Below are 12,329 nucleotides of genomic sequence, written 5' to 3' on the forward strand. Positions count from 1 at the left end.
GTGCAAGAATACCTATATCCATCAGTCCAAGAGCAACATGATCCCAATTATGCTACTGACCCAGAACAAGAGAGAAGGGATCGGTGTCGCAAATTCATACTTCACAAGATGCTAGAGGAGGCCCTAAAGGTGGAGGTAGGAGAGACCCTTGAAGGAAGTTGTCAAGAGGTGGAAGTCAACAAGGAGGAGCTGGATTTTGTACTAGAGCAAGTGGAGAAAGCCGAAATTACTGAAGAAGAAGAAGTGGTTGAGGATTTAGGAGATGCGGAACCTCCATTTGAACCTCAAGTCATAGAGCCTCCTTCCAAGACCGTTGAATTTGATGTTGAGGAGGGTGTACAACCTCCAAGGTATATCATGGTTGAAGACTTGGAAGCGGTTGATCATGAGAAAAGTTCACTAATTAATGAGTTTTTACCTATAATTGAACTCTCTCCCATTGAACTAGAGGAAGAGGTTAATATTACAAAAGCTTGCAAAGAGGTGAAAGTTGTCAAAGAAGAGCACAAAGGAGTAGAGCTTGAAATCACCTTGCCAAAGTTGCTGGAGGCCTCTTCCCCTAAGTCACCATCATCCTTCACAACATTCAAGTGGGTAAAATTCATATGCCTTAGCTTTCTCATGCCACTTGAATATGGTTTGCTTGAGACGGATGGTCAACTTAGGAATATTTGTGGCTTTAAGAGTAAGAGGGAGATGGTTAATGGTAGGAATCGTCCTGCAAGGTTCAATATGGTTGCACGCTCCAAGTCTAAGTGCAATGGTTGGTATAAGTCTCAATTGAATGGGTCTAGGAAGTTGTTTGGATGTCTCCGTGAGAATTCCGATTGCTCACCACCCAAGTGGAACAATAGTGATCAACAAGAAGACGGGTGCAAAAGCAAGGTTTGGGACCCCAAAATTCATTCTGAAAATCAACACTCCTGGAGTCTTGTCACTTGCTTTAACTTGCTTAAAGGCTTTATGCAACTAGTGTGGGATCCCGGAGGCTATTGGAATTACAAACACTGGTGGGGATTCCTGGATGAGTTCAAGCACAAGCCTCCATGACAAGGAGCTCACCAAATGTCCAACTTAAGGACAATAACTAAAAGTGCTAGGTGGGAGACAACCCACCATGGTATGATCTTTCATTTTTATTCTTAGTTTTATTTTATTTTATTTTTATTAGTGTTCATTCATAATTTCTGCATATTCATCTGCATTCTGCATAAAAAATAAAAATAAAAAATAAAAAAAATAAAAAAGGGGCAACCCATGTGTGCGCGTAGGCCACGCGTGGGCGTCGATTCCCAGTTTTGCTATCCCATCCAACGAACAGAAAGTTGTGATGGAATCGTACGACTGGTGTGCTCTGCACACAATTCGAACCATGCGTACGCGTCAAGCACGCGCATGCATGGACATGTCAATCGGCGTAAATGGGTGTTTGACCCGAGAGTTGTGCTGACCTCGCGCTGGAATTGTGCTAGAGGCACAAAATCACCTCACGCGTACGCGTCCTAATGCATGTGCGTCCTTTCACTTTAAGACCAGCCACGCGTATGCGTGCCAGACGCTTACACGTCAAATGACCAACTCAGTTTTCACGCGTACGCATGATGCACGCGTACGAGTCACGTCCCGTTTTTCATTCCTTTCTCCTTTCTTCTCTCTTTTCTCCTTCTTTCTTCCTCCTTTCTTACTTACTTCTTCTTCATCTCTTTAACTTCTCATCCTTATTATCTTTCATTCTATTTTCTTTATTACATTTACATACTTTCGTTCATTTCATTTACATCTTGTGCGTGTTTTATTTTCTTTTCTAAGTTTATTATTTTACCATTGGTGTTAAATGTTCTTATTCAACTGTTATACCTTTTCTGGTATTATTTTGGTGCTTAGTGACTTGTTTTACACTGTTGGGTAATATTATTTAAGTCAATACTAATCTTTTATGATATTTGTATTCCTTTTGCATTGACATGAATTTAATTGATATGCCATTTGCTTATACTGTTTTCTCACGTACATGTTGTAGCTACCATATAATTGAGACCCTCATTATTTGGCATGAACCCACTCATACTTTATTTGTTTTCTTATCTTTATTTCTGGGTTACTTTTCTTCTTTTTCCTCTTCTTTCAGGATGGCCACCGAGAAGGGAAGGGAAAAGCTTCTCAATGGGGCGACAGACAAGTCCCTACGCACATTCTTTGGAGAGAAAAGCATTAGTTGGAGCAGCCCGTCCACTTGCACATCTTAGCAATCACCGAGGACGGTGCAATCTTTAAGTGTGGGGAGGTCGATACCGACTTCCATGTGTTAGTTATTTCCTATTTCAACACCAATGTTTAATTTTTCTTGTTAAATTAGTTGTTACATTTGCATGTTTGATTGCATATTTGTTTGGTTTTGTGCATGTTCTTCTACCACTACTTGGTTGGAGTGATAAATTCTTTTTCAAGACCTTTTTTATAGTATTTCACTAATTTAAATTGAAAAATTTGTGTTAAACTTGTCTGAAGATTGTAATTTGGAATATGAATTATAGCTAAGAACACACAACCTGTAAAATTTGAGCTTAATTATATGGTTACATTATTTAACCATAATATTTTATTCTTGTGTGTTCTATTCTCTATGATTGCAATCTTTGCTTTGTTTCATTCTATATGTCCATTGTTTAGTGTATTTACATGCTTGCATATGATTGAGGCCATCATTTGTCATTAGCTCACTTATCCCAAATAGCCTACCCTTTCAATCAACCTTGTTTGCCACTTTGAGCCTTTTAATCCCCTATTGTTCTATATTTTACCACATCACTAGCCTTAAGCAGAAAAACAATTAATTACCCCAATTGAATCTTTGGTTAGCTTAAGATAGAGATTGTGTATCAACTAAGTGTGGGAAACTGTGGGAACTTAGGTTGACGAACGTGTACTGTGTCTTATTGACAAAATATTGGGAATTTGGGTGCATACTCATGTGAGACCAGAAAAATTAAAAGAAAAAAAATACTCATGTGCATTGATACATTATGTTTGCTTTTATGATTAAAAAAAAAATTAAATATGACAATAAATAAATAAGGGGACAAAATTACCCTAATGCTAAGTTTAATAAAAGATCAATGCATATGTGATAAAATTAAAGAAAAATTTGGTACATGAGTATGTGATACAAAAGTGGGAATTATGGGTAGCTAGGCATGATTTTAGAATTACATAGAGAGTTTGTGTGTGTTAGGTGAAAGCTTAGGTTAGTCAAAGATTCATATTATAGCTCACTTGGCCATACATATATCCTCACCCTTACCTTAGCCCCATTACAATCTTGAAAAGACCTCATGATGTTGCATTGGTATACTAAATTTTTGTTGATTGGTTAGATGAAGAACAAAGTCTAGAGAGCATAACTAGAGAAGAGTAGAGTGAATTAACCCTAGACACTTGAGCGACTAGAGTGATATACACTATCAGTGAGGGTTCAATGCTTGATTCTATGTTCCCGGATTTCATGAGCTATCTTCTTACATGTTTACTTGTCTTTATTGTGTGATTTGAATTAGTGGAATCTGATTTATGTTTGTCTTGGAGAATTTGTTTACTTTTAACCAAGTAGGTAGAAGCATTTTTGCATGTAGTTGCATTCATATAGCTAGGTTGCATTTCATAAGTTTCACCATTCCTCTTCACTCCTTTATAGCTTCTCTTGAGCATAGCATGAGGACATGCTAATGTTTAAGTGTGGGGAGATTGATAAACCACTATTTTATGGTTTATCTTGTGCTCAATTGAGTGGTTTTTATTAAGTCTTTGCACACTTATTCATACTAATTGCATGGTTTTACATTTTCCTTCCTAATTTTGTGCTATGATTGAAAACATGCTTCTTTGGCCTTAAATTTGCTATGTTTAATCCCCTCTTATTACCATTCGATGCCTTGATATGTGTGTTAAGTGATTTCAGGGTTTATAGGGCAGGAATGGCTTAGAGGATGGAAAGGAAGCATGCAAAAGTGGAAGGAATACAAGAAATTGAAGGAATTGCTAAGCTGTCCAACCTGACCTCTTCGTACTTAGCTGACCATAACTTGAGCTAAAAAGGTCCAAATGAGGCGGTTTTAGTTGCGTTTGAAAGCTAACATTTGGGGCTTCGAAATGATATATAATTTGCCATGGTTGCCACGCTGTTAGGCAATGCGCACGCGTGGACGACACGTACGCGTGACAGAGCCATGTGCTGGACGTATCAGAAAACGCTGGGGGCGATTTCTGGGCTCCTTTTGACCCAGTTTTTGGCCCAGAAAACACAGATTAAAGGCTGCAGAGTGGGGAAATCAAGGAATTCATTCATACAACTTCTCATTATTCAATTTTAGATTTTAGATGTAGTTTTCTAGAGAGAGAGAGGACTCTCCTCTCTCTAGGTTTTAGGATTTCTCTTAGTTTTAGGTTTATTTCTTCTCAATTCCAGGTTCAATGTTCCTTTAATTTAGTTTCTCTTCTACTTTTATTTGTTCTAGCATCTAGTTTATTTATTTTCCTTGTTGATTACTTTATGTTGACAATTTGGTTTATGAACTCTTCATGTTAGATTTGATTTTCCTTATTAATGCACTTTGAGGTATTTCATGTTTATTGCTTCTTTTACTTATGTTTTTATATTATGCCTTACAAGTGTTTGACAAAATGATTGGGAGGGTTTTAAGTTAGATTTTTATGATTCTTGGCTTTGGTTGAGTAATTGGAGACTCTTGTGTTATCAAACTCCTTGTTGATTGATAATTGTAAGTTGCTAGTTGATTTGGATCCCTCTAAAGCTAGTCTTTCCTTAGGAGTTGAGTAGGACTTGAGGAATCAAATTGATTAGTCCACTTGACTTTCCTTTATTCGGTAAGGGTTAACTAAGTGGGAGCAATGAACAATTATTGTCACAATTGATAAGGATAACTAGGATAGGACGTCCAGTTTTGATACCTTGCCAAGAGTTTTTCTAGTTATTAATTTACTTTCTTGCCAATTTATTTCCTTGTTCCCTATTTCAAAAAACCCAAAAAGATACTTTTTTATAACCAATAATAAATCATACTTCCCTGCAATTTCTTGAGAGACGACCCGAAGTTTAAATACTTCGGTTTATTTTTATTGGGTTTGCTTAAGTGACAACCAAAACTTTTGTACAAAAGAATTCTCTGTTGGTTTAAAAACTATACTAGCAACGAGAACTTGTTTGTGAAATTCTTTACCAGTAGAAATCCGATCGTCAGTTCTCAACACATAAAATACAAAATACATCACAACAATTAGCTATTCTAGAACACAAACAAGGAAACTCACCTCTCAGCAACATCTGGTCTTGAGAGATGTAGCAACAAAATATATGCTCATTTGTGATCGTTAGAGATGTGTTGCATTTCATGAGTAAAATCATACAATAAGCCAAAGCACACAAAGAATAAAACACAACACACAAATAGTAGACCTTAGCACACAAACATTTAAAGACAGCACACACATTATGAAATTCAGCATTGAAATACAGAATCAAAGACATAACATAAACATTGAAATATAGAATACATAATATGAAACTTAACACACAGACAGAATCAAAGCACGTAAGAAAAAAGAAAAGCAATACTGAAAAACAAAATGAAGAAGAATCGAACTCATTACCTCGAATAATCGTCTGTTTCTTTTTTCTTAGGGTTCGTTCGAGTTTTTGTGCTTTCATTTTAAAAGATTTTGAAATCTGAAGATTAAGGTGAAAGGTTTTGGACTCAGAGTAGAAGAAAGGGTTTTAGGATGAGAGTAGAAGAAGAACAAAATCCGCGTACTTTGAATTAGCGTTAATGTAGCGTATGTGCACACGTTTTTTTAAGTGTTTTTAATTATTGCCGAGCTAACTTGATTGGATTTAGTTGACAAAAAAACTTGTACATATAACAGTATTGATAATATAATAAATATATGAGAAAATTACACTCCTCTCCCCTGTGAGATGCTAAAATGACACTCCCCTCTCCTCTATTTTATAAATATACATTTTTCTCTCTTCTAACTTTTAAAAAACCTCCTCTTTAATCTATTTTAAACTTTTTATGTTAACTAATGTTAACTTTATCCATTTTTTAAGAAAAAATAAATTAATTTTTAAAAAAATACCCATTAGTAAAAATTTTATTTTTTATAAATTTTGCTTACCAAAATATCTTTTAATAAATTATTTTTTTATTGATTAAATTGTATTTTTTAAAAAATTTAATAATTATATAATTTTTTTCTAAAATACCCTTCAATAATTTTTTAATTATTAAATTATAATTTTATCAAAATTTTTGTTAACAATTTTTTTATATTTTACTATTAATTTTTTGATATCTATATATATTATTTTAATATTAAATAAAAAATTTTTGTAAGATTATTTTTCAATATCAATATATATTAATTGTTATATATATTAACAGTGGTAAGATTTTTTTATTTAATGTTAAAATAATATATATTGATATAAAAAAATTTAGTAAAATATAAAAATAATTGTTAACAAAAATTTTGGTAAAATCACAATTTAATAATTAAAAAATTATTGAAAGGTAGGTATGTTAGAAAAAATAATTTAATTATTATTTTTTTAAAAAATATTTTAATAAAAATACAATTTAATCAATAAAAAAATAATTTATTAAAAAGGTATTTTGGTAAGCAAAATTTAATAATAAAAAATAAAATTTTTGCTAATTAATATCTTTTCAAAAAATAATTTATTTTTTCTTAAAAAATGAATAAAGTTAATATTAATTAGTTAACACAAAAAATTTAAAATAGATTAAAAATGAGGTTTTTTTAAAAATTAAAAGGGAGGAGAATGTACATTTATAAAATAAAAAAAAATGAGTGTCATTTTAGTATCTCGCAGAAGAGGAGAGGAGAATTTTCTCTAAATATAAATATATAATAGATAATAGATAATAAATTTGTAAACAATATTAAATTTATGGAATCTGGGTCTTCCATCCAAAAATTTCCTAAATACCTAATAATGCGATTTGACTAAATTTAAAAAAAAAAAATATTTGAACAACAAAATTCTTTGTTTAACTAATTTAAATTGGTCATTTAATCAATTAATTTATTTATAGTAAAAAATTTAAATTTTATTTTATATATATAACAATTTATTAAGGAGTGACAAAACTCTTATTTTCATTTATTTGAAAGTTTATTTATTTTTATCTAATAGTAGAAAGAATTATTTACTGGATTTTTGGGGCTCCGGTGGGAAATGGCAAACCTATATAAAGTCTCAAATCTAATTTGGAGGTAGATGATGATATACAAAAGAAAAAATGGTGGCAATTTCGCTTTACAGAGGGAATCTTCACCGAGTACCGGACGTGCCTCGTCGATGGTTAATGCCAAACCCCAAAATCTCCCTCAAAGACTTCAAAACCCTCGTAGCTCGTCGCTCCAAAGCCCTCTCTCGCCTTTACGGCACCACTACCCCCGCCACCGCAACCACCGCAAACCCTAACCCTAACTCTGATATCGATCCTATCGTTACAGCGGATAACGGTCCTGTGGAGATCCAACCTGAAGAACCCGCGAAGGCCGCCACCGCTAACAACGATGACGAAGGGCCTTCGAGCAAGGCCGATGAGGGAGATCGGAAAGAAACGGAATTCGCCGCAGGTGGCGGTGGTGGTTCCCCGAAGAAAATGGCTGTGGATGATGGATCTGATGCGTTCATCGACTCAAAGAATGTCGCACCTCAACCCGGAGATGGCGGTTTCCCTTGCACGGAAAAGCATACTGAGCCTGTACGCTTCCGATTCTTACTGACATTTTCGTGGATTTTTTTAAATGGTTTTAACTGTGAATTTTAATCGGTTAAATTTTCTGTATTTTCTGTTAGTTTAAGAATAGTTGTTAATTGTTTTTGGATTTTTTATTTTTTATTCTTTTTAAGGAGATTCAAATATGCGACAAGTGATTCATGCGATGTGTGCTTTCTTCTGTGATATCACAGTTGATATCAGTTGATGATTTCAGTTTGAATGATAATTAGTTGATGTTTTCTAATTTAGCAAAAAATAGTTGCTAATTATACTGTCTCTTTTTTTCTCTCTCTCATTATATATATATATATATATATATATATATATATATATATATATATATATATATAATGCGATCTTTTATGCAATGATTTAAGAAAATTCAGATATGTTGTGAGTAATTGTTGTGTTGTGTGCTTATTATTCTCTTCTTTGGTTGGTGATATCTGTGCTGTTTGTTTAAGATTGCTATCTGTTAATTGTGCCAGGTAACTGACAATGTACACCAGCTGAGTGAAAAGGAGAAAAGGAAAAAGGAAGTGGAGGATAAGTTGCAAGTTTTGAATGCGAAAAAACACAATCTGGTGCTAGTGTTGAAGCAGGTAAGCTATGGTTTGGAATGTAAGATAACTTGTTCACCTAATGTTCGGTTTGGATGGCGGCTGGTATGTGGATATCCTCGTTTTTTGCAAAATAGTAAGTGTTTGGCTGTGTTGATTGGCAGATCTTGAATGCAGAGGAAGAGTTAAAGAGGCGAAGCAGTATGCAAGCGGTTGGGATGCGTGGCCCTTCTGCTCCACTTCAAGTAGATGGAATGAATGATACTGGTTCTATGACCAGGCTTATGGCACCAAGGCTGGGCTCTGAGGGAAATCTTGTTGGTGATGTGGAAGGCGGTGAGGCTGATATGCACTCTCGCCATATGCTTCGGACAAGTAGCATGTCACCATCTTCAGAGTCCCCACTTCGGAGAACCCCTACTGTTCAACAGAATGTGGTAATGTACATTGCATGTTAAAATTACTCCTGTCACAAATGTGTTGCAATTTGTCTGTCTTTTGATTTGGCCATTTTTATAACTAGTGTTATTATTGGGAGATATCTTACGGTAGTGCTTTTGGCATGCATCTATGGATATTTGAATTATAAAATGCTGCATAGAGGAGGAGCCTTCACTATGGAGCCTTTTGGTTTAGGGTTTATATTTGTTACATGCCAATGCTAATTAAAGTTTCAATGGCACTTTGGAGCCTAAGTCCGACTATAATTGTATTCCTTGAAGCAAAGGCTAGCATCTCAATGGTCCCTAATATTTTTCAGCTGGTTACTAAGTCTGACTATAACTGTATTTCTTGACATATATGTAAATTTGCCAGTGCATACAGTAGAGATTATATTTGAGTGAGGTTATGCCATGTTTAACTAAATATATGAGTAGAAGTCAAGTTGAAGTGGAAGTGCAGGTTCAAACCCATAAATACTGCATTGCTTTGAATTTTTCTGATGTCCAATCGTATGAATGTTAAATTGTTATGTTTTAAGGTTTCGCACCCTACTCGGGCAACTTTGGCAGCCACTGGTAGTAGTCCATCACGTTTTGCTTTATCGGGACATCAGGGGAATCAAATGAACTTGCCTTCAGTGTCTGTCTCAGGAACTTATATTGCCTCATCCCCTTCACCAGCTGCATCTGGGGGCACTTCTGTTTTCAGAGATGCTCGGCAACCAAGTCCATGGAAGTAGAATGTTTTTTGTGACTATAGTGGTATATTATCATTCTCAGTTTCTGGACTCTGGTTGCTGTATATAATTTCCCGAATGAGCAATGCTAGGAAGACCTTTGTCTCTCGGTGGTAGAAATATATGTAATTTTTGTTGTCCATTTGGAAAGAGGAAGATTGAAGGACTGCTTAACTTGATGTCAAGATATCAAATTATTCTATTTTGTTATTCTCTTGAACAGGATTTTAATTGCAACACGAATAATAGGATCTGAATTATCCTAAGCTGCAATAAGAATTGGGTGCGTTTAGATGAATTTGCTACAAGTATATATATAGCAATAATCTTGCTCAAGTCGGAAATTGGACATGCATTCAAAGTTTTATTTACCCAATTTTAATCTAGATGTATGCTCAAAATAAGCGACTACGACTCTCCTATCTTTTTTTTCTTTCCTTTTTAGGCTTATTAAAAAAATTAATATAGTCGGACAATTTTTTTTTTGTTTAAATGTATTAATATTCAGTGAATATAAAAAATGAGACATTTATCTAAAAAAAGAGTATCAATTATCTATTACATATATGATACAGATTTTTCTTTATTGGTGTGTAATTTTCTTTCTTAAAAAATACAGTTAGTTATATATAAAAATAAGGAATTACATTTCTAATAATTGAACATTTGAATTTAGGATTACTAATTAAGAGATCAAATTGTTTACTATGTTGAATAAAGTTATATTTGTTATTATTATACATGTTGAATTTTAATCATCATCATCTATAAAGAAATCATCATCTATAAAGAAAATTAAGTTAGTTAGATTTGGATTTTGTTCCCTCTCACACTAAACATAGACCTTTTAGGTTACACTTTTTATAAATTTTTTAATTATTGAGCTATACTTCTTGTTTCTTGTATTATATAATATTATTTTACTATCGAGTTTAAACTTTTTACTTATAACATGTTTAATTTATTACATTTTTATCATATTTATATATTATTATTGTTGTTGTTGTTGTTGTTGTTGTTGTTGTTGTTCATACTTAGATCCATTGCAAGAGCTAAACCCAAAATAATTAACAGCCCAATCAACACTATTTGGACCCACGTTGCGACTTACCTAACCTCAAAGAGGTTGTACACGATAACGCATGCCTACCCTTACTTATCCTGTTATCCACATGACTAACTCCTATAATCTCTCCTATTTATTTAGAAAGAAGATCTCAACAACCTCCCTAATAAAAGGAAATAATTATCCACCACTAAAGGTGGAACCACTTCATAAAGTGGTTATTGGCTCACCTACAACTATAAATACCCTGATACTCCCAAACATTCTTTGAACTCCAATCTACAAAAAACTGCCTAATACCCTTACTGACTTAAGCATTGGAGTTTCTTGTAGGTACCCCCATCAACCTCTTCAAAGAGCTTGGATAGCAACCCCTTATTGGGGAGACAGAAGAGCATCTCATTCTAAAAAAGTCTGGATCTCACGTTTAGGTCCAGTCCATCCGTTTCAAGTGACTTATAACATTGGCGTTATTGCGGGGACCTGGAAGTCTACACCCACCCACGACAGACAACCATCTCGAAGATGGACATACTGCATCAGAATCAGAACCAAATCAACACAATGATAATCGTGAAATCGTCATACCCCTACGCATTGGAAGAACGGAAGACCTCAATGGAAGAAGGAATCTGCGAAATCCAAGAACACAAAGAATCAAACCAATGAGTTAGGGGATCAAAATCTTGCAAAACTCATGGGATTTGTACGTGGACATCAAGGTCGATTGGAATAGCTTGAGATAGAGCTGGAACGACAACGCGAATTTGAGCATGCTCTACGAAGAGAAGTGTGACGATGTAGGGAATTGGAGGAAAATATAGAAAGACTAGAATCCGATTTTAGAGGAAGACAAACTTGGACCAAACGTTAAACTACACTCCTGGGAGCGACGACCCATTTACAGAGGAAATCATGAGGGCCAAAGTCCTAAGGAACTTTAAGGACCCGGATATGGACCTCTATGATGGGACGACCAATTCTCGACACCATTTGAGCAATTTCAAAAGTTGGATGTATTTAGCTGATGCCTTCGACGTAACTTGATTCAAAGCCTTCCTAACCACTCTAACAAACGCAACCATGAAGTGGTTCAACAGTCTACCTCCAAGGTCGGTCACTTATTTTGACGACGTAAAATCCGGTCAAACTGTAATTAATTAAGTAATTAATTAAAAATGGGAGAAAATAGTTAGAAAAATTAGCAATCAGAATTTGACAATTTAAATATGATATTTAGACTCAGCGAATTTTTCTGAGTCGGAAAACATAGTTTTCTACGTAAAAACGCACACTGAAAATTTAACCGGCAGTATCGGCTGAGATCTTTCCGATATTGCTGTTGAGAAAATAATTTGAGTGAGAAAGATTAAAAATTAGAATTTATGATTTAAAAAATAAAAATATCTAAAATGCAGTTTAAAACGCTAATCTTAAATATTTTAGCCCAAAATTGGGCCAACGAGTCATATACATGAACCAGGCCGAAGTGGGACCCAAGCCCAAGGTATATAAGCATCATTTATGAGCATTGAAACTCATTTAACCCTAAAAATGAGAGGGAGAGGGGCGGATAGAGAGAAGAGAGAAGAAAAACCTAGCTTTCCAAACTTCAAATTACCATAACTTTCTCTCTGGAACTCCGTTTGACGAGCCGTTTGTAGCCACGCGTCGCTCTTTTCATCATCTTCGAT

General features: G+C 34.5%; 1 protein-coding gene across 1 annotated transcript; it reads left to right on the forward strand.

Moving 5' to 3' along the window:
- The first annotated feature begins 7,230 nt into the window (after nucleotides 1–7,230).
- Nucleotides 7,231–9,867, forward strand: LOC112750648 (uncharacterized). Its single transcript, XM_025799455.3, has 4 exons — nucleotides 7,231–7,811; nucleotides 8,318–8,431; nucleotides 8,554–8,826; nucleotides 9,372–9,867. Exons 1-4 carry the CDS (start codon nucleotides 7,341–7,343, stop codon nucleotides 9,570–9,572), a joined length of 1,059 nt encoding a protein of 352 aa, XP_025655240.1. The 5' UTR covers nucleotides 7,231–7,340; the 3' UTR covers nucleotides 9,573–9,867.
- The last annotated feature ends 2,462 nt before the right edge of the window (nucleotides 9,868–12,329 follow it).

This window comes from Arachis hypogaea, chromosome 15 (genome assembly GCF_003086295.3).
Source record: "Arachis hypogaea cultivar Tifrunner chromosome 15, arahy.Tifrunner.gnm2.J5K5, whole genome shotgun sequence".
In the NCBI taxonomy this organism is placed as follows: Eukaryota; Viridiplantae; Streptophyta; class Magnoliopsida; order Fabales; family Fabaceae; genus Arachis; species Arachis hypogaea.

What these genes read in the sequence shown, in the direction of transcription:
- LOC112750648 (XM_025799455.3), top strand. Translation starts at nt 7,341, where the DNA reads ATGGTGGCAATTTCGCTTTACAGAGGGAATCTTCACCGAGTACCGGAC. An exon ending in CGGAAAAGCATACTGAGCCT is followed by an intron (nt 7,812 to 8,317) that starts GTACGCTTCCGA and finishes TAATTGTGCCAG; the next exon opens with GTAACTGACAATGTACACCA. An exon ending in TGGTGCTAGTGTTGAAGCAG is followed by an intron (nt 8,432 to 8,553) that starts GTAAGCTATGGT and finishes GTTGATTGGCAG; the next exon opens with ATCTTGAATGCAGAGGAAGA.